The 20,726-nt window shown below is 40.4% G+C and overlaps 1 protein-coding gene across 1 annotated transcript in view; it reads left to right on the forward strand.

The window, feature by feature from the left end:
• Window positions 1-20,233, forward strand: part of LOC126204127 (odorant receptor Or2-like) — a 58,485-nt gene extending 38,252 nt beyond the window's left edge. The window contains exons 4-5 of the mRNA XM_049938541.1: window positions 6,508-6,663; window positions 20,168-20,233. Of these exons, the coding sequence (XP_049794498.1) occupies window positions 6,508-6,663; window positions 20,168-20,233 (222 nt within the window). The remainder of the gene's footprint in view (window positions 1-6,507; window positions 6,664-20,167) is intronic.
• The last annotated feature ends 493 nt before the right edge of the window (window positions 20,234-20,726 follow it).

The following is a 20,726-nucleotide window of genomic DNA, read 5'->3' on the forward strand; positions in this document are numbered from 1 at the left end:
TTTGAGAGTAAATCGGAGAAAGACGAAGGTAATGAGAAGTAGTAGAAATGAGAACAGCGCGAAACTTAACATCAGGATTGATGGTCACGAAGTCAATGAAGTTAAGGAATTCTGCTACCTAGGCAATAAAATAACCAATGACGGAAGGAGGAAGGAGGACATCAAAAGCAGGCTCACTATGGCAAAAAAGGCATTTCTGGCCAAGAGAAGTCTACTAATATCAAATACCGGCCTTAATTTGAGGAAGAAATTTCTGAGGATGTACGTCTGGAGTACAGCATTGTATGGTAGTGAAACATGGACTGTGGGAAAACCGGAACAGAAGAGAATCGAATCATTTGAGATGTGGTGCTATAGACGAATGTTGAAAATTAGGTGGACTGATAAGGTAAGGAATGAGGAGGTTCTAAGCAGAATCGGAGAGGAAAGGAATATGTGGAAAACACTGATAAGGAGAAGGGACAGGATGATAGGACATCTGCTAAGACATGAGGGAATGACTTCCATGGTACTAGAGGGAGCTGTAGAGGGCAAAAACTGTAGAGGAAGACAGAGATTGGAATACGTCAAGCAAATAATTGAGGACGTAGGTTGCAAGTGCTACTCTGAGATGAAGAGGTTAGCACAGGAAAGGAATTTGTGGCGGGCCGCATCAAACCAGTCAGTAGACTGATGACCAAAAAAAAAAAAGACACGTGTATTTTAAGAGCTATGGGCACTTGTTCACTAGAAGAGATTAGTTTCACCGTAACGAATCTGAACACGTACTGATACGTCTTAAAGTATGCATTGCAGAGCCCCCCCCCCCCCCATATTTACTGGTACTTTTTTCTTGTTTTTTTTTCATACTACCTCTCCCAGAAATATGAAAACCAAAGCGCTTGTAATAGTAGAGACGCGTTTCATGGTATCGAAAATGAACAAGTGCTCGTAGCTCTTGAAGTATGCATTTTAGAGTCCACGTTTACTGCGCCGTTTTTGTTCTAGTTTTGAACCACAGTACTACCTCTGAATGTTGCCTACCCTTCAATCTTAGCAACAGTGTACCAGTAGACCCATTTCACTGTCTTTGTTAATCGATTTACGTTCGTAACTTTCGACTCGGACGTCACTTACCTCAATATCATACTTTTACCCTTCACCACCACCACTTTGTAACATCGTAAGGGAATCACCTGTATGCACTTGATGATAGCGAATGGTTTGAAAGTGACGAATTTCGTTAATTTTTATTTTCTGCATGTGACTAAATGGATAAATCCGATAACTCCACCACTAGCACAAGAAAGTCGTATTTAAGGAAATCACAGCTCGAGTGGTGTGAGTAGGATAATACAGTAAAATGTATTACTTACTAAAATCTTCTCAGGAATCCATGCAACAGTTATTCACAAAAATTTTAAAATTATTAATTTATTAACAATAAATGCTTGAGGACAATATTATAGAAATGTAAGAGGATGTAGATGAAGATGAAATGGGAGATATCATACTGCGTGAAGAGTTTGACAGAGCATTGAAAGACCTGAGTCGAAACAAGGCCCTGGAAGTGGTTAACATTCCATTGGAACTACTGATGGCATTGGGAGAGCCAGTCCTGACAAAACTCTACCATCTGGTGAGCAAGATGTACGAGAAGGTGAAATACCCTCAGACTTCAAGAAGAATATAATAATTCCAATCCCAAAGAAAGCAGGTGTTGACGGGTGTAAAAATTACTGAACTATCAGTTTAATAAGTCACAGCTGAAAAATATTAACAAGAATTCTTTACAGACCAATGGAAAAACTGGTAGAAGCCGACCTCAGGGAAGATCAGTTTGGATTCCGTAGAAATGTTGGAACAAGTGAGGCAATAATGACCCTACAACTTATCTTAGAAAATAGATTAAGGAAAGCCAAACCTACATTTCTAGCATTTAGAGACTTAGGGAAAGCTTTTGACAATGTTGACTGGAATACTCTCTTTCAAATTATGAAGTTGGCAGGGGTAAAATACAGGGAGCGAAAGGCTATTTATAATTTGTACAGAAACCAGATGGCAGTTATAAGAGTCGAGGGGCATGAAAGGGAAGCAGCAGTTGGGAATGGAGCGAGACAGGGTTGTAGCCTCTCCCCGATGTTATTCAACCTGTATATTGACCAAGCAGTAAAGGAAACACAAGAGAAATTCGGAGTAGGTATTAAAATCCATGGAGAAGAAGTAAAAACTTTGAGGTTCGCCGATGACCTTGTAATTCTGTCAGAGACAGCAAACGACCTGGAAGAGCAGCTGAACAGAATGGACAGTGTCTTGAAAGGAGGATATAAGATGAACATCAACAAAAGCAAAATGAGGATAGTGGAATGTAGTCAAATTAAATCGGATGATGCTGAGGGAATTAGATAAGGAAATGAGGCACTTAAAATAGTAAAGGAATTTTGGTATTTGGGTAGAAAAATAACTGATGATGGTCAAAGTAGAGAGGATATAAAATGTAGACTGGCAATGGCAAGGAAAGGGTTTCTGAAGAAGATAAATTTGTTAACATCGAGTATGAATTTAAGTGTCATGAAGTCGTTTCTGGAAGTATTTGTATGGAGTGTAGCCATGTATGGAAGTGAAACATGGACGATAAATAGTTTGGACAAGAAGAGAATAGAAGCTTTCGAAATGTGATGCTACAGACGAATGCTGAAGATTAGATGGGTAGATCACATAACTAATGAGGAGGTATTGAATAGAATTGGGGAGAAGAGGATTTTGTGGCACAACTTGACAAGAAGAAGGGACTGGTTGTTAGGACATGTTCTCAGGCATCAAGGGATTACAAATTTAGTATTGGAGGGCAGCGTGGAGGGCAAAAATCGTAGAGGGAGACCAAGAGATGAATACACTAAGCAGATTCAGAAGGATGTAGGTTGTTGTAAGTACTGGGAGACGAAGAAGCTTGATAGAGTAGCATGGAGAGCTGCATCAGACCAGGCTCAGGACTGAAGACCACAACAACAACAATAAATGGTCCTGGTATACAATAGAACTTCCTCTTTTGGACATACGTGGTTCACTCGAATCATGCTGATCGTCTCCACTACAATTTTATGGCATCGACATTGTTAATCGGATTGTGGAAACAGAAAGAGTTAGTATTTCCCATTTCATAAAATTCAGTAGTGCGGTAAAATGTACTAATAATTGGATAAGAATACTTCTAAGTTGTTCTCATCGACATTTCTGAAATGGGTTCTACTAAGGGGAAGGTAAATGCCAGCACAAAGACGCGCTTTTGGAGGGGAACCCAAGGAAACAACAGCGACACCATTCACAGTTAAAAACCATTAACAGAAAATTTATTTAACAATTGGTAACCTTAATTTGATATAGCAACCTTAACTAATAGTGTATGTTTATGATAATGACGTATTAAGAAAGAGAAAAAAATTTTTACAGATCTATCTCAAACAATTTCAGATATACTTAGAATAAAGATCTCTTTTAAAAAAGGTAAAAATAATTATCTCCTTAAAGAATAAAAATCATCTTAATCACCTTATATCTTAATAGCTGTAACAGAGTCAAGAAACTATTCCAAATAATGCTATTTTAAGTAAGATGTTTGCTTGACATATGTTGCAATTATTAAGGCAATCAACATCTTCAACTACAAGCAACTTCCTGAATTCGTGCCAAAACTTAAGCCTAATAAATACTGACTAAGAAAATGACTGATTAAATTTATAACATCAAGAATACCAACACATATAAGACCGTTAGTTACTTCATTTCAGAAACTATCATATCTCAAGACACACAACTGGCTAAAATCGTAAAATCAGACTGGAATAACTGCCTGGTAATCTCGCAAAGAATGTAAGAATATGCTGCTATCCACACACTTATATACAGTTCAGTTTTCAAATGGCAAGTAGAATAAGAGGTGCATTAACAGAAACCTTTACACATAGTAACTTTAACACAGTTTTTACGTACACAACTTAGTCCATAATAATACAAGGCCAAGGCGCCAACCTGTTCTCTTCGTCATAACCATATTAAAAATACGATTACTGCATTGGACAGTTTCCTTCCTCCATCAGCTGATAGGTCCAGGCTATTTGAACCGCTGTGAGCAACAAGGTGAAAGGATATCAATGATACGATTAGCTGATCACTGTGCTATCCTGAGTGACATTGAAGATTTACATGATCTTCTGAATGGAATGAACAGTCTAACGAGTACAGAGTATGGATTGAGAGTAAAACTAAGGAAGACGAAAGTAATGAGAAGTAGCAGAAATGACAACAGCGAACATCACGACTGATAAGTAACAAACTAGATGAAGTAAAGGAATACTGGTACCTAGGCAGCAAAATAACCCATGACCGACAGAACAAGAAGGACATCAAAAGCTGGCTGGGGGACCGAGCGGTTCTAGGCGGTACAATCTGTAACCGCGCGACCGCTACGGTCGCAGGTTCGAATCCTGCCTCGGGCATGGATGTGTGTGATGTCCTTAGGTTAGTTAGGTTTAAGTAGTTCTAGGTTGTAGAGGACTGATGACCTCATAAGCAAAGTCCCATAATGCCCAGAGCCAAGGACATCAAAAGCAGACTAGCACTGGCAAAAAGTACATTCCTGGCCAAGAATAGTCTACTAGTATCGAACAATGACCTTAATTTGAGGATGAAATTTCTGAGAATGTACATTTGGAGCACAGCATTGTATGGTAGTGAAGCATGGATTGTGGGAAAACCGGAACAGAAAAGAATCTAAGCATTTGAGATGTGGTGTTACAGACGAATGCTGAAACTTAGGTTAACTAATAAGGCAAGGAATGAGGAAGTGGAAAACAATGACAAGAAGAAGGAATAGGGTGACAGGACATCTGTTAAGGCGTCAGAGAATGACTTCCACCGAGCGAGGTGGCGCAGTCGTAAGCACACTGGACTCGCATTTTGGAGGACGATGGTTCAATCCCGCATCCGGCCGTCCTGATTTAGGTTTTCCGTGATTTCCCTAAATCGCTCTAGTCAAATGCCGGGATGGTTCCTTTGAAAGGGAATGGCCGACTTCCTTCCCCGTCCTTCCCTAATCCGATGAGACTGATGACCTCGCTATTGGGTCTCTTTCCTCAAACAATCCAATCCAATGACTTCCATGGCAATAGAGAGAGCTGTAGAGAGCAAATACTGTAGAGGAAGACAAAGATTGGAATATATCCACGAAATAATTGAGAACGCAGGTTACAAGTGCAACTCTGTTATGAAGAGGTTGCCACAGGAAATGAATTCATGGCGGCCGCATCAAACCAGTGATAGGGCTTAAGGGAAAAAAAACCCTGAATCACTTAACCAACAACAGGAAGTGAAAGGCGACCAATTACAGTACCCACATCGAAAGCTTATATTGTTTAAATGGATGCTCAACATATCAACATTGACACAAAGTCAGACGCCATTACGTGACAAGAACGAAGCTTGAGTGTACTAAGTTACTGCCGGTCTGCACTAATGTATGTAATTAAAGCAAGCCCGACATTTGCTTGAGCCTACTACACTTGTGACACATTTAACCATCGTGCACAGCTCCAAACGTTAAGCTCGGTTCATGGAAAACACTCACAACCAACTTTTTGTACAATTCGCCACTTTACAAAAATTCGTTGCACTCAGATCTATCAGAAGTGCAGCATGTCTCACTGTTTCCAATCACCGGAACTGGTCCCATCAGGCGGCGTGCGCAGTGGTACCAATAGACAAGAGACCACCACTTCTCAGCTCCTCAGACCCCATCAGCGAAAGACAATCGTAGCCGACCATGGCAGCAGCAGCCGACTGACTAGGGGCCAGTCACAACAACAACTGTACTTGCCCCCCCAGCTCCTTCTCGCGAGCGCCGTCCGCACGCGTCTCCTCTTTCGTGCCACAACCCCGACATCTCGTGGCTAGTTTCTCTACTCATCCTCTTGAAACCCTCACAAAGATCCTGCCGAAGGAAAGCGTCCCCTTTCATTGAGCGCCACGGCTCAATTTCCTTTTTGTAAAATATAGGGCACCCCTTTGATGAAGGTGTGACATCACCCAACAAAGACGAGTGAAGAGTGAAAGAGGTGATACTGTGTTTTACTCGAAAAAGACTCTCCAAAAGGCATTTATTGTTCAATAAAAAACAGATGCAAATAGTGAGCTCTACTACACAAAATCTACCTCACTATATGGGTATGGCTATTGGGACTCTCCTGTAAGAGAATAAAACTTTTTACCTCCAGAACAGACTCAGTTCAGTACATAGCGCCGTCCATTCTCCGATGATGGCGATGTATTCACGACTCAAATCATAAAGCGCCAGCAAGTACATCCCCTTCTTTCTATGAGCCCTGACTTAGCAGGTGTTTCTAGATTTTTGTCAGCAAGGTGGTTTGGATATTTTAGTGACCATCTGTAGGAAAGGAAACTGTTTCTAAAGCAGGAGAAATAACATGAGAACCGTGAGTACAATTGTCAGCACTGTGATTTCGGTGTCAACAGGCAGCGGCAGTTTCGAGTGCGGCGTACAGCTGCTCGTGGGTGGACGCAAGTGAGGACTTCAAGCGTGTCTTGAGGATCCTCGTCAGTCGCGTCCAGAAGCCGCTGATCCTCACTGCCGGACATCTGTACCCGATCAACAGGGAAGCCTTTCTTTCGGTCAGTACGTAATCATGCACTATTGCAGTGTACAAATGCCTTTTGTAATAATGCACTATATTAACGTCAGTGTCCCTTTATTTTGTTGTTATTACTGGGCAAAAGCCTAATGCCTCATACAGTCAGCTGACCTAGACCTCAATGCAGATTACAAGTTATCGGTATGTATAGATAACTATGAATATTGTACGTAAAGATCAGATTACAAAGCCGGAAAGAAAGAGAAGCGCGCACAATACATGGGCGGATGTAAGTGTAAATGGTTCAAATGGCGCTGAGCACTATGGGACTTAAAATCTGAGGTCATCAGTCAACTAGAACTTAGAACTACTTAAACCTAACTAACCTAAAGACATCACACTCATCCATACCCGAGGCAGGTTTCGAACCTGCGACCGTAGAGGTCGCGCGGTTCCAGACTGAAGCGCCTAGAACCGCTCGGCCACTCCAGCCGGCTGTCAGTGTAACTTCGTACTCGTACACACTATTGGCAGATATGAAAAAGATTTAGAGTTGCAACCTCTGTGGCAAGCAGAACAGTCACCAAAGTGTTTAGTGAAGTTCCCAGGCCTGGCAGGGAACAACGGAAGTAAAGCTGTGAGGAGTGCTTGGGTAGCTCAGTCGGTAGAGCACTTGCTGTGCCTTTCCGAAACATATGAATAATTGGACCTCTCCCTAGGTTAACCACATATCTGCCGATGGCGGTCATCCAGAGTAGCCCACAACCACAATTCATAGCTGAAAACAACACAATGCCATCCATCAGCAGTCCATGAGTCCCAGTGATGGCACCACTCCAAATGCAGCTGCTCGTGTTGTAGTGTTAATGGCAGCCTACGCATGGGGCGGCAATTCCCAGAAGTTGAAGGGAGACTCTTAATTGTTCTCGGATGACAGACGCCGATGTAAAGTCGTTACGATATTCTTGGTGCCAATAAGCGCCTTCTGGGGGTCATAACTGGTCGACTGCAACTTTGATGGCGAGTATCCTCACCTTCACATTCTTGGGCCATTATTACATCCGAGTGCTCAACATATCTGGATATTACACGATTCGACCAGTAGGCGAAATGGAGAACAACAATGAGAACTTTTCGAACTCCATCAGGTGCTGATCTGTCTCACACGAGTACGTAGCACCTTTCCACAGTGATCACTCAACAAATTACTCCGTCTCGAGAGTGAAATTTTCACTTTGCAGCGGAGTGTGCACTGTTATGAAACTTCCTGGCAGTTTAAAACTGTGTGTCGGACCAAGACTCGAACTCGGGACCTTTACGTTTCGGGGTCAAGCGCTCTACCGACTGATGTACCCATGCACGAATCACGGCCCGTCCTCATGGCTTTACTTCCGTAGTTTCTTACGAGATCTGGGTACTCTGCTAAACACGAGCACTACTAACACACTCAGGTGACAGATTTACTTGTCACAGAGTGTTGCTACTCTAATCGTTTTCATATCTGCCAATAGTGTGTTCGTGTACGAAGTTACATTGACATCAGGCCCTATATTGTGCAGGGTTCTCTTTTTTTATCTAGAAATGTAATTTTACTTTTATGTACAAGATTCAGAGTTATCTATGCATACTGATAACTTGAAGTTGCCACTGAGGCATAAGTCGAATGAATGTGTGAGACACTGCCAGAAAAGTCCTCAAATCAATCCCCAATAGACATGGGTGTAACCAGCTCGAGCGTCATCTTCATCCCAGAGCCAATATCTAGGATATCTTCAACAGCTACAACCGTTGTAGGCCAGTATGCCTCAGGGGAGTGTACAACAGCTTTACGACCCCCTTCCCGTTGCGAATTAGTGCTTCCATGAAGTCCAGATGGAGTGCAGTCTAATCCTGATTAGTGAGCTCGTACTGCCAAGTTCTTTGTAAATCTGACTTGATTTTGTAATCACTGAAGTAATATAAGATACCCTCTCAACCTGTGAAGTTTCATTACGTTTCTACTTCCGCTTCCGGGAATTAACTTCTTTTGTCAGGCAGGGTACACACACATATCAGCAGCCCTTTCACGTTCTGAAATTCACTTGGCAATAAGTAAATCATTTCGGTACTTAATAATGCTCAACAATATCTGTACTGAGCAGTCGAGTATGCAGATGAACTTCACTTAAAACTTCCGCGCTGACACGCCGACGTCGATATGTAAAACTTCCCCTTACGTTTCGTCTCCGACTGCAGGAGACATACACTACTGGCCATTAAAATTGCTACACCACGAAGATAACGTGCTACAGACACGAAATTTAACTGACAGGAAGAAGATGCTGTGATATGCCAATGATTAGCTTTTCAGACCATTCACACAAGGTTGGCGCCGGTGGAGACACCTACAACGTACTGACATGACGAAAGTTTCCAACCGATTTCTCATACACAAACAGCAGTTGACTGACGTTGCCTGGTGAAACGTTGTTGTGATGCCTCTTGTAAGGAGGAGAAATGCGTACCATCACGTTACCGATGTTGATAAAGGTCGGATTGTAGCCGATGCTATTGCGGTGTATCGTATCACGACATTGCTGCTCGCTTCTGTTGAGATCCAATGACTGTTAGCAGAATATGGAATCGGTGGGTTCAGGAGGGTAATATGGAACGCCGTGCTGCATCCAAACGGCCTCGTATCACCAGCAGTCGAAATGACAGTCATCAGATCCGCATGGCTGTAATGGATCGTGCAACCACGTCTCGATCACTGAGTCAACAGATGGGGACGTCTGCAAGACAACAACCATCTGCACGAACAGTTCGGCGACATTTGCAGCAGCATGGACTATCAGCTCGGAGACCGTGGCTGCGGTTTCCCTGGACGCAGCATCACAGACAGGAGCACCAGCGATGGTGTACTCAACGACGAACCTGGGTGCACGAATGGCAAAACGTCATTTTTTTGGATGAATCCAGGTTCTGTTTACAGCATCATGATGGTCGCATCCGTGTTTGGCGACATCGCGGTGAACGCACATTGGAAGCGTGTATTCGTCGTCGCCATACTGGCGTATCACCCGGCGTGATGGTATGGGGTGCCTTTGGTTACACGTCTCGGTCACCTATTGTTCGCATTGACGGGACTTCGAACAGTGAACGTTACATTTCAGATGTGTTACGACTCGTGGCTCTACCCTTCATTCGATCCCTGCGAAACCCTACATTTCAGCAGGATAATGCACGACCGCATGTTGCAGGTCCGGTACGGGTCTTTCTGGTTACAGAAAATGTTCTACTGCTGCCCTGACCAGCACATTCTCCAGATGTCTCACCAATTGAAAACGTCTGGTGGCCGAGCAACTGGCTCGTCACAATACGTCAGTCACTACTCTTGATAAACTGTGGTATCGTGTTGAAGCTGCATGGGCAGCTGTACCTGTACACGTCATCCAAGCTCTGTTTGACCCAGACTGTGTGAAAATGTAATCACATGTCAGTTCTAGTATGATATATTTGTCCAATGAATACCCGTTTATCATCTGCATTTCTTCTTGGTGTAGCAATTGTAATGGCCAGTAGTGTATTAAGAGGTGAAACCACTCCACCTCAGAGGATACCTCCCTGCCTTGACGAAATTGGAGGGAAAGTTTTACTTATCGACCACGGCCTGTTAGCACGGAAGTTTTAAGTGAAGTTATTGAACACAAAACATTGCCTCATGTAGTTTCGTAACACATGATTTACCCACGTTTCTACTTCAATACTGCTGTGTAATGGTTAATGATACTACTTGTCCTCCAGATGATTCCGTGAATATTATTGATCCAACGGCCACTAGTCGCTTACATATACGTTGATTCCGAGCTCACCGTCAGCATGGATGATTTTATACTATCGTAAGATGACTTTGTTATAGTTTCCCATAATATAATAATTCAGTCTAGTGAATCCCCACAGTTCAGACGGTGATCGTCATCCCCAGTGGAATTGATTCAATGTACGGAATCAGTAACAAGCAACTTGCTTTAAGCTCTTGCAAATCACACATCACCTACACTTCCACCAGAAAGCAGGAACTTCCTGGCAGCAGAAGCTACATAACTCAGCACTTATGCAATACACATTAATTTTACTGTTAGTGCATATAGCCATAAATCTAAATTGATACCAAGCACAAAGCCCTGCACATAAAATTGATTCACAGTTAACGCGTTTTAAGCATACAGATTTTCTTGAATTTACCCCAGCAATTAAAAATATTTCTACTCAATGTAATCAATTTTACCCTGTTAATTAAATATTACGTAACTGCAATGTCAATAATCAACTAATTTTCTCAGCACAGCATGCATATACATACATAACATTTACCACCCTTGCCACAAAATCACATAGTAAAAATAATCCCACTACTCTTACGAAAGAATTAAAAAAATATATGCACTGAAGTGATTCAACATGTTATCCTAAAACCAAACACAAACTTCCTACCTCCACACATTAATGTTTGTGTCCTCGTTTCTCGACCTTCATGCACCAAAGGTGTGTCTTATTTTCTTTTAGCATATTATGCGATCGTTAGTTTCCACATATTTCTTAGTAATAATAATAATAACAATAACACGCACATAACAATAAATCATACACGCTATCCAAGAGTTTACACATTACTTATACGAGTATTTATACAAATAACCCTATTCTCGTTATTTGTCTATGTACAATCGCACTGTCGTAACATTTGGTGACACATTGTTCTCCAGACATACTACCTTTTAAATTTCACTTTCTGTCACCTTATATCTTGCTCGAATTCGAGACATTCCTCCTCGCCGTTCAATAAAGTCTTATTTATTTGTATTAAGTTCTCAGAGACCATCAAAATGTCACTTCCTGTTACTAGAAGCACTCATGCTTTCTGATTGTAAACGTTGATCTCGATAATAGCGTGCACATTTTCCATTACTTCCCTTAGTAACACATTTAAAAGTCTTCTACATCTGTGGCACATACTTTAACGACGGAAAACTTTAAAAATCACAGTCTCTCTTAAGTAAATCATCTCGAACTTCTTTTACCCCAGCTTCAATTTTCCTCCAAGTTCTCTTACCAGTTTAAACAACTTTTCCTGTGCCCCTAACTGAGGTGGTAGCATGTGATCCCCAGTCATATATTAACAAATCACCTCCCCGCTCACCAGACCATACTGTATTCATGAGAGCTTCTAACAGCAGAAGTTCGACGTCTACTATTATATGCTCTTGACTTGTCTACAACATCCCTTTTGGATGTACGTCTCCGTTGAAAGCCATCAGCTCACCTCCATCTATAGAAATGAACGCACTGATTCCTTCCCCTGAAGTATCAACCTCAGTAACCACAAAATTATCCGCACAGATAACTAACTAAACTGCATAAATTAGCTCCATTCGCCCCCTAGCACTTCAACATCTGTCTTCGCAATACGAATATCGTCTCCAGTTGATGAGCCCATTGCAACGCTGCTTTTACCAATGTCCACAACTAATTTATTTCAGCCACATTACTGCTGTAATACCGCTCAGTCTCCATCGTAGTCCATTGGAGTTCACTGTATACTCTATCTCTACCAAGTTCGGATTCACCTCTGCCTCTCCTTCTGATACGAAATTTTTCACCCGAATTGTACCCACGTTATCTTTTTCTACCTCTGAACTGAATAAAGTACTTTGTAGTGAACACTTAGTGCGTAGTGGGTGATCACTCTGTTGTAGAAATAATTCAAAAGCCGATACTGTTTACTGGCACTAAAGGTGCCATCATCGGATCTGAATGTTAATTTACATTCAGATCCGATGATGGCACCTTTAATGTCTTGAAACCGGTTATCCAGTAAACAGTATTTAAGCGATCTTAGCTTTGGAATTATTTCTTGAATAAAGCAGTTAGCCCCATAGCCACGTTCTATAAATAAACTTACATTACTTTACAGTTAGTGTGTTCTCTTTCTGTTGTGTCTCGTCAAACTGCTCCACAATTACTTATCCACTTTAATAATATTAGTCTCTAGTGTTTATTGTGTCTTCTTCGCACGGTTCTGCCCTTTAACCGATTCTTCCGTCCTTTTCATCTGTTTTATCACCGATTTATTTTTTCATCTGCAGACCAAAGTTATGGTGCACCTTAGTTTTCCCTTCTTATTCTCATTTTGTCGTCCGTGAGTCTTCAGTTTCTCAGATCTTCGATTTTGATCATGACCCTATTATTAAAAAATTTTGTGATTATTACTCCATAGAAAACTATCGTTATTATGATTGGACTAAAAGTTATTTTTATTCAAGTTACGATTTTGATAATCACTTTTCATCTGCATTTGCCTGCGTGTTATGAAAATTGAGTGCTCTGTATCTTTCTGAGTCATCAGTCTTCTGATTGGTGAGATGCGGTCTGCCACGAATCCCTCTCCCGCGCTAACTCTTCATCTCCAGAGTAGCACTTCCACACTACATCCTCAATTGTTTGTAAGATATATTCAAACGTCTGTCTTCCCCTATGGTTTTTACCCTCACAACAGTTCCCTCTAGTACCATGGAGGCTATTCGCTGGTGCCTTGACAAATGTTCTTGTGTCCCCTCCTTTACCATTCTACGAACAACCTCTTCAGTCCTTATCTTATAACTCCACTGTACTATCACATCTCAAACGCTTTGATTTTCTCCTGTATCTGTTTTCCCACTGCCCATGATTCACCACCATACAATGCTGTGCTCTAAACGTGCGTTCTCAGAAAATTCTTCCTCAAATTATGGTCGATGTTTGATACAAGTAGTCTTGTATTGACCACGAATGCCTCCTTTTGCTATGCATGTCTGCTGTTTATGTCCTCCTTGTGTCGTCCGTCATGGGTAATTTTGCTTCCAAGGAAGCAGAGCTCCTTACCTTCGTCTGCATCGTGACTTCCAATTTTGATGTTATGTTTCTCGCTATTCTCATCGCTGCTGCATGTCATTACCTTTGTCTTTTACGTGTTGACTCATTAGACTGTTTATTCCATGCAACAGATTGTGTAATTCTTCGTCACATTAACTTAGGATAGCAATGTTATCAGCGAATCTTATCACTGACATCCCTTCACCCTGAGTTTAAATCCTATTTTTGAACCTTTATTTTATTTCCATCATTTCTTCATCGATTTCTAGTCTCAGCAGTAGGGGCGAAAGATTACACGCTGCACGTTTTAATTTCACCCCTCTCTAAACACCTAGCCCTCGAAGGATCATTTCCGGTATTCCTTACATTTCCTCTATATTTGTAGTACATATTGTAATTTCAGGTCAACACTCAATTCACTGTCCATTCCTAGATTCTCCTGATCTACCTTCAAACCATCTCTAATATCTAAACCTTTTACTGAATTCGCTGTCTGTTTCATCGTCCTCTTCAGAATCAAATATACTTTCTCCTTCCTCCAAATTAACGATATCAGTCGCTGTACATGTGACAAATAAACCACACTAGTTATAACTTCGTCTCCTTGACACAAAATGTCACTTGTGTCCCTTGAATCACCACAAATGTTATTACAGTTAACTCCATTCACAACCAGAAACCCCATCAACCTCCGCCGATACACCACATAAATAACCGCTACTAGATCATTCCACATTAAAATTAGCAGCACACATGAATTCTGCCCTTTCTCGTTTACATTTCCTTCTCTCAGATTCTGATCTAGCATCTAACACTTTACTTTCACGTTCATCCTTCCACATGCACTCGTAATTCATGTTTTCATCAAGAGCCATCAGTTCACTTCCATCAACAGAAATAAATGCACGGATTCCTTCCTCTGAGGTATCTAAATCAGTAACCCCAACTTCTACAACTTCAGCCTCTAAAACATCACCTTTCCATTCTTACAACAATAAATCACCAACTTCCGCCGATAAATAACAAAATTCAAATAAAATTCATGACCAGCTGACGAGACTATTGCTACGCCACCTTCATAAACACTTCCACTTAATTTCTCCGATACAAAATTATCTTCATTACTTTCACATGCATTACTACTATTGTTGCTACTGACTAGTGTGTCATCAGCATTCATCATACATTCCACCTCCACCAAATTCAGATACACCTCTGATTCTTTTTTTATCTCAAACTCTCTCAACAAATATACATTCAGTCCATCAATCACTTCCTTTTAACCAAATAAATTCTCCAGCCCCATATAATTCTTATCGAGCACACACTTCACAATATTTCGTACGCCCTGTTTATAGTTGCACTGCTTAATATTATTTTCCATTCCATTTCAGCTCTTATAATCTTCATCTAAAACATTTGTGGCTTATTTACCGAATTTTGGACACACACAGAATTTTTAAAATGACGTTCTCTTTTCAATGCTGTTTTATTTCGCAACTTCCGGACCTGAGATGCGGCGATATCTGGCGTTCCGATTTCTTATCTTGGTGTTGTATTTAATAAGGCTCCTGCCTATCATATCTTTGTTGCTGATTTTGATTTCCATTATGAAAGTTTCCTCTACTATTTCCCCTGTGGAAATTATTATTACGGCGATAATTATTTCTGTTATGATCATTACAGTTATTATGGATGTTACTGTTGTCGCCATTCAGGTACCCATTTCCCTGTCTACTGTTCCCATTATGAGGCTCGAATTTCAATTCCAGTTCAAGTTTCTCATTAAAATCTAAAAATTCTTCAATTGAATTTGTCGGACTGTCGACAAGATACCATTGTAAAAATTCCGGTAGTCGTCTCTGGTGCGTCGTAATCTCACTTCGAGCAGATGATTTACATGCGTCAGTTTAGCTAGTTGACGTACAGAAAAATTCCGCATCAACCCACTTCCGTGTCAGAAACATGGTCCGTTTAGGAACTAGTTCTGAAGTGGCGTTTTTTCGCTTCAGTCTTTAATTTGTTCAAGAAGCAACTCTCGAACACTTGACAGATAGTAAATGAAGCACCCATTAAATTTTCCCACGACTGTGCATTGTCCTCATGATGTCTGTTAACTAATTTAATTTTTGCCTATTTTTTTCATTCCTCTCACAAAACCATCTCTACATGAATCAAGAACATCAACTGTATGGCATTTTCCATAATTTACAAAACACTTTATCGTTACACAATTAATCCATGGAACATCTATCACAGTAGTATTCTGATATGCTGCTAAAGAATTTAATTCTGACCTCCTGTCTTTAAACTACTGTACATGGCTCACACCCTCTTTATTTAATCGTATTCATAACGTGCTCTATTTTTAAGCACCTTCTTTTGACATTCTGCTAATCTACCCGACAAACTGTTAACACGTCTTCAAGTGCATCCCGACTCTGCATACAAATTTTCACTTCGCCATGCAGCTCTTAAAGGATCTTTTCAAACTTGTCCAAAAAATCATTTTCTACAGTGTCAACTCTGGTGTTAACCAGGCCCACCTCCTCAGAAATTTTTACTTCTGCGATTACAGCATCTAATTTAGAGTCAGTCATTCCTTACATATAAGATTCATTTTTCTCCACCTCATCTTGTTCTGTTTCTGCTACACTTCTCTCTCCTAAACTATCTCTGTTATTATTGAACCTATCTCCAATACCCATGTTTTAGAGTTCAAATTTGTCAGAATTTCCTTTAACTATGCCACTGAATCTTTCGCAATTCGATATCCCTTCTCTGTTCTACTAGTATCTCGTCTATCAACTCTACCATGTTTAGGTTTCGGTTTGAGTGGCCCACTCACATTGTCTGAACCACACGCACTAAGTGACAACTTAATCATTGAAATTCCACTACTGACTATATCTCTGTGGGTTCACACGTGGGTTCTTTTATTGCTGCTGCCCTATGTGTTGATGGTGAAGAACTCGAAGTCTCCACTGTGGCCCTTGTTGCAGTGGCCGCTATTGCCACTATGCTGCTGTCGAGATCACCCCTGCAGCTGGCTGCTGCAGACCTGAACACAGGACGGCTCTGCATATCCTACTTCTTCTTTCTTGAAGTTAACCCACCCCTAGCTTTTGCTACCGATTCTCAAGCACGCGATTGCTGCAGAATCCCCTGGTCAGAGGCACCACCCAAACTGCCTTTCATGCAATAGATTTCGGACCTGCAACACGGAATATTGTGACATGTTAGAATTACAAATACAGTTCTAAAGGTGTTGGGTTCATATCCCTGACGACCCTCAATCGCGACGGTACCTAGTAGATACCGCTGCTGAGTAATCCCTCTTCCAAACAACATCGCATCGAGCCAGTTGCGTGTGTAACTTTCGTTATTCATACTTTAGGTACTTGAACTATTTACGGATCTGTTAAAAGGATTAGGTTGAAGTAATCATACGGTCGAGCTGTGCAAGTCTGCTTTCATGCCCTGCAGCTAATTCGCTGAAAGTTATAGGCTGTAGCTGTAATCCTGCACTCAAATAATCTATGCATTGGCTAGAATTGGAAATAAAAAAGGAACAGAAATATAAAAGAAAAGATAAAAGAATAATGTAAAAAGAATGGTTTTATTCTAACGTCCGCAACTGATTTAGATGACAGAGAATTATACTGAACAATCTTTATTCAGGGGAGGACATCTCAAATAAACTGGAAGTGATCCTATGATATCAAATTAAAATCTACATAGAAAATAGTCTTATCAAATGCAGTAAAGTTACGTCGAGAGCGTTAAGAGAATGGTAGAAAATCCCCATACTAAATAATCATAGAAGATACGTGAAAATTAACTCCATTTCGTATTCACAGTACACGCAATATTCACCAGCTCAAAACACTTCAGAGTTCAACAAGATTATTCACAAATTAACACACACGATGCACCGAATAGTAACTCATACTCTGTCTATACTCAGTTCCGTAATGCAAGCGAAAATAGAGGCCTGTTCGAGAGCTCAGTCAGACCTCTGGAAATATTACGTCCCTTCCGACGTTAAAGAATAGTAGCGGGCGTTCACCGCCCAGAATGTATCACTTTGACGATGGAATCACGCCAGTTACTCTAGATATGTGTGCCTTCCTCCAGAACTCGTATGAAACTGTACAGAATCGCTGCCTTGAGTCCCAGTCTCCACCTGACTCCTGTATTGTTACGATACTATCTGCTTTTCCATTGGATGAAGGCCATCCCTACCAGAAATATGTCTTTTGGCTCTATAGACACAATCTGACTGACGCCGACCACTTGCCAGATTACACTAATATATTACAATAATATTAGAATAAGGAAATGTCATAAACATTGGGTTACACTCAAGACATTTGCAATAAATTCAAGTAATAATTGGCTCATAAATAAATAAGCCAGCATTCTTGCGCAGGTGTGCTCATGATAAATTACAACAGATTGTCTCAAAGTATAATTTAAACATATCTTTTTGCCTTCTTGACAGAAGTCTCTTTTGTTTCTATTTTCAACTGTAGTGTCTGCCAACACATGGGACTGACCACTTTTAAATTAGCACAGTTTTTTTAACAGCACTTGCCATGAACATTTGGATAAAGTTACTAGCACATTAAATAAATAACTACACAACTATGACAATATGAGATATTGATGCTGTGTTCGTTTACTGTGTAATTGTGGCAGATAAGATGTTCTGACACATTTGGAATACTGAAACAGATCTAAACACTCCTGAAATCAATGTATTAGATAAATACAGATATGTAGCATTCAGAGACTTTTCTGGAATCGCCGACCTACTCAGATTTACATTAATATTTGATTTGAACTCCTGTAGAATTTCAAAGAGCTGTAAATTAGTCGTCTTTAAGATTGTCTGACACTTCGCCATTCCTTGGAGCATATCCTTCAGAACGGCCATATGAGTAAAAGCTATCCAAATTTCCAGCTTAGGGATTTTCCCCATTTCCGGCCATGCGCTCCTTGTCCTCTGCACCTGGACTCCCTCGTACCGGCCATCTATCCGGAAGCCAAAAGCGGTGCGCCCTGAGACCTGAGACCTCTAGCTTAAGAAATTCACAGTACCCCATACCAATATAGAGCGGCAGATTAGCTCGCGTAAATACATGTAACATTACATTGTCAACTTACCAGAAGTCCTTGTTACAAAGAAAACGTATCTATGGTAAAGATACATTGTACTTAATAACCTTACAAGTAACGAAAATCCATGCTAGAGAGATAATCTGTTTTAATGATTGCGGGCTAAGGCCAAAATAATCGAACGACAATGTTTGTAACACAGTTTGAAGTGTTTCTTGAAATACCAAGTCTTTTCTGAAATTTCATACAAGCTACTGAGTCTCATGATCCCGAATGTTAAATTAAAATGTAAAATAATGGAAAGGCAAATGCTCTACAGCAGCGGATCGATGTGTCGAACAGACAAACATATAACAGGAAAGAAACAGAATTCACACTAGCCTTCTACCTCCAGATTTCCCTCTACCAATAGCACAGACACCCAAACGGCTTGAAACATGGTTTCGAAGGAATTCGTTGATGAATCAGTGTGGTTGAACAGTGCAGTTTCTAGTCCACGTCTCGTACTCAGAGCTTCAATGTCACAATCGTTCGTTGACAAAAAACTCCTTCTAAGTACCCACTTTTTTTTAATTCTATGGTGATTTAGCTCTCTGTTCGGTGGAAGCCTTCCGATTGTATGCCGCTTCAGTGGCTTGGGTGCCAATGTCACTGTTTATTTTCTCCTAAATACTTCTCTCTTGGCCTCAAGCGGCTGAATGAACTTTGTTTCAGGCACTTTCACCGGTCTCGAGCGTTGGACATTGGTGCGATTAATCGTGTGTCGTAATTCCCCATAAATTTCAGGATGGAACAAAGCAGTCATTTAGATATCTTTCTGTGAAGCAATTCCACACTAGACTCTGCGCCTCAGAAAGGGGTTTCCCCTTCTGCTTACATCTCCACACTCATACTCATTATTAAATTATTCTAACACACTGTCTCGCCTCAATTACTAGTCTCAAAGCCCTAAAAAATTCACACACATTTAAATATAATGAAGACCTCTCACCTTAAAAAAGACAGCTTAATATTGGCTCTTGCACATACTCGTAATATTCTTAACAAACACAAATATTTACAATTCTATAACAAGCAAGTATTCGTCCAAACAGATTCATTTTAGTTACGAAAACAGTATAACACCCGTTTAGATTATACCTTGTTCAAACATGGATATCATTCGGCCGTTTAGATAATTACATACCTTGTTAACCCCATTACTCTTGTTATCGCCACAGCCTGAACACAGCATGCATAGCACTGATGATTGCGTAAAAGATGCAAAATGCAAGTGTAACATTTCTGTAATCTATCTCCCAATATGGTTCGGACTTGATACATACAGCAAAATAACATTACAAACTAACCAATACCTTTCTTTTTAATATTTTGTAACTGATGTTTTGATATACAACTAATATTCATGTCAGTGACTATTACGTCTACATAACCAGTGACACTGAGTTGCCACTTGATATATAATGAAAATTGTTTATACTTATTATGGATTTTCTTTGACTGTTCTCTAATTGTTGTCTCATTCCTGGCAGCTGGTGAATGCCTCTTATACGTACTACGCACTGTTGGGTCAAATGAACAAGCGCCCTGCAAACTGAGGAGCCATGGATATTAATATCCATATTTTCCTCGAATTTTTACGAGTTTTAGCAGCCCATTTTCATAATGTAGCATGTTTAGAAAAAACCTCAATTACTAAGTATTGTGCTTACATTACCATAATTGGTAAATATGAAGAATTTATATGTAAAATAATAAAATCATGAGAAAACAACAAAGAACACAGAATAATTTAAACCTGTGTAATGGAACAAAAGGTTGTGTTGGGTAGCTTATTTGTAGTATTCAAAATGTTTCCTCTAATACTGGAATTGCTGTGGCACAACAGATACATACTTTTACCTTTACATGGATGATGAACGTCGGTTATTATTCACAAACAGTTATTAATCCTTTTATCAAATAATTTTGTATTTGCCACACGTTTCCAGAGTTTTAAGACAGAGGACCAAATATGTCTCGAAATACATACAAATGTCTTGATTATCCTATACATTGGAAATGAGTATATATTTTTTTGAAGAAAGGTAA

Source organism: Schistocerca nitens, chromosome 9, assembly GCF_023898315.1.
Source record: "Schistocerca nitens isolate TAMUIC-IGC-003100 chromosome 9, iqSchNite1.1, whole genome shotgun sequence".
Lineage (NCBI taxonomy): Eukaryota > Metazoa > Arthropoda > Insecta > Orthoptera > Acrididae > Schistocerca > Schistocerca nitens.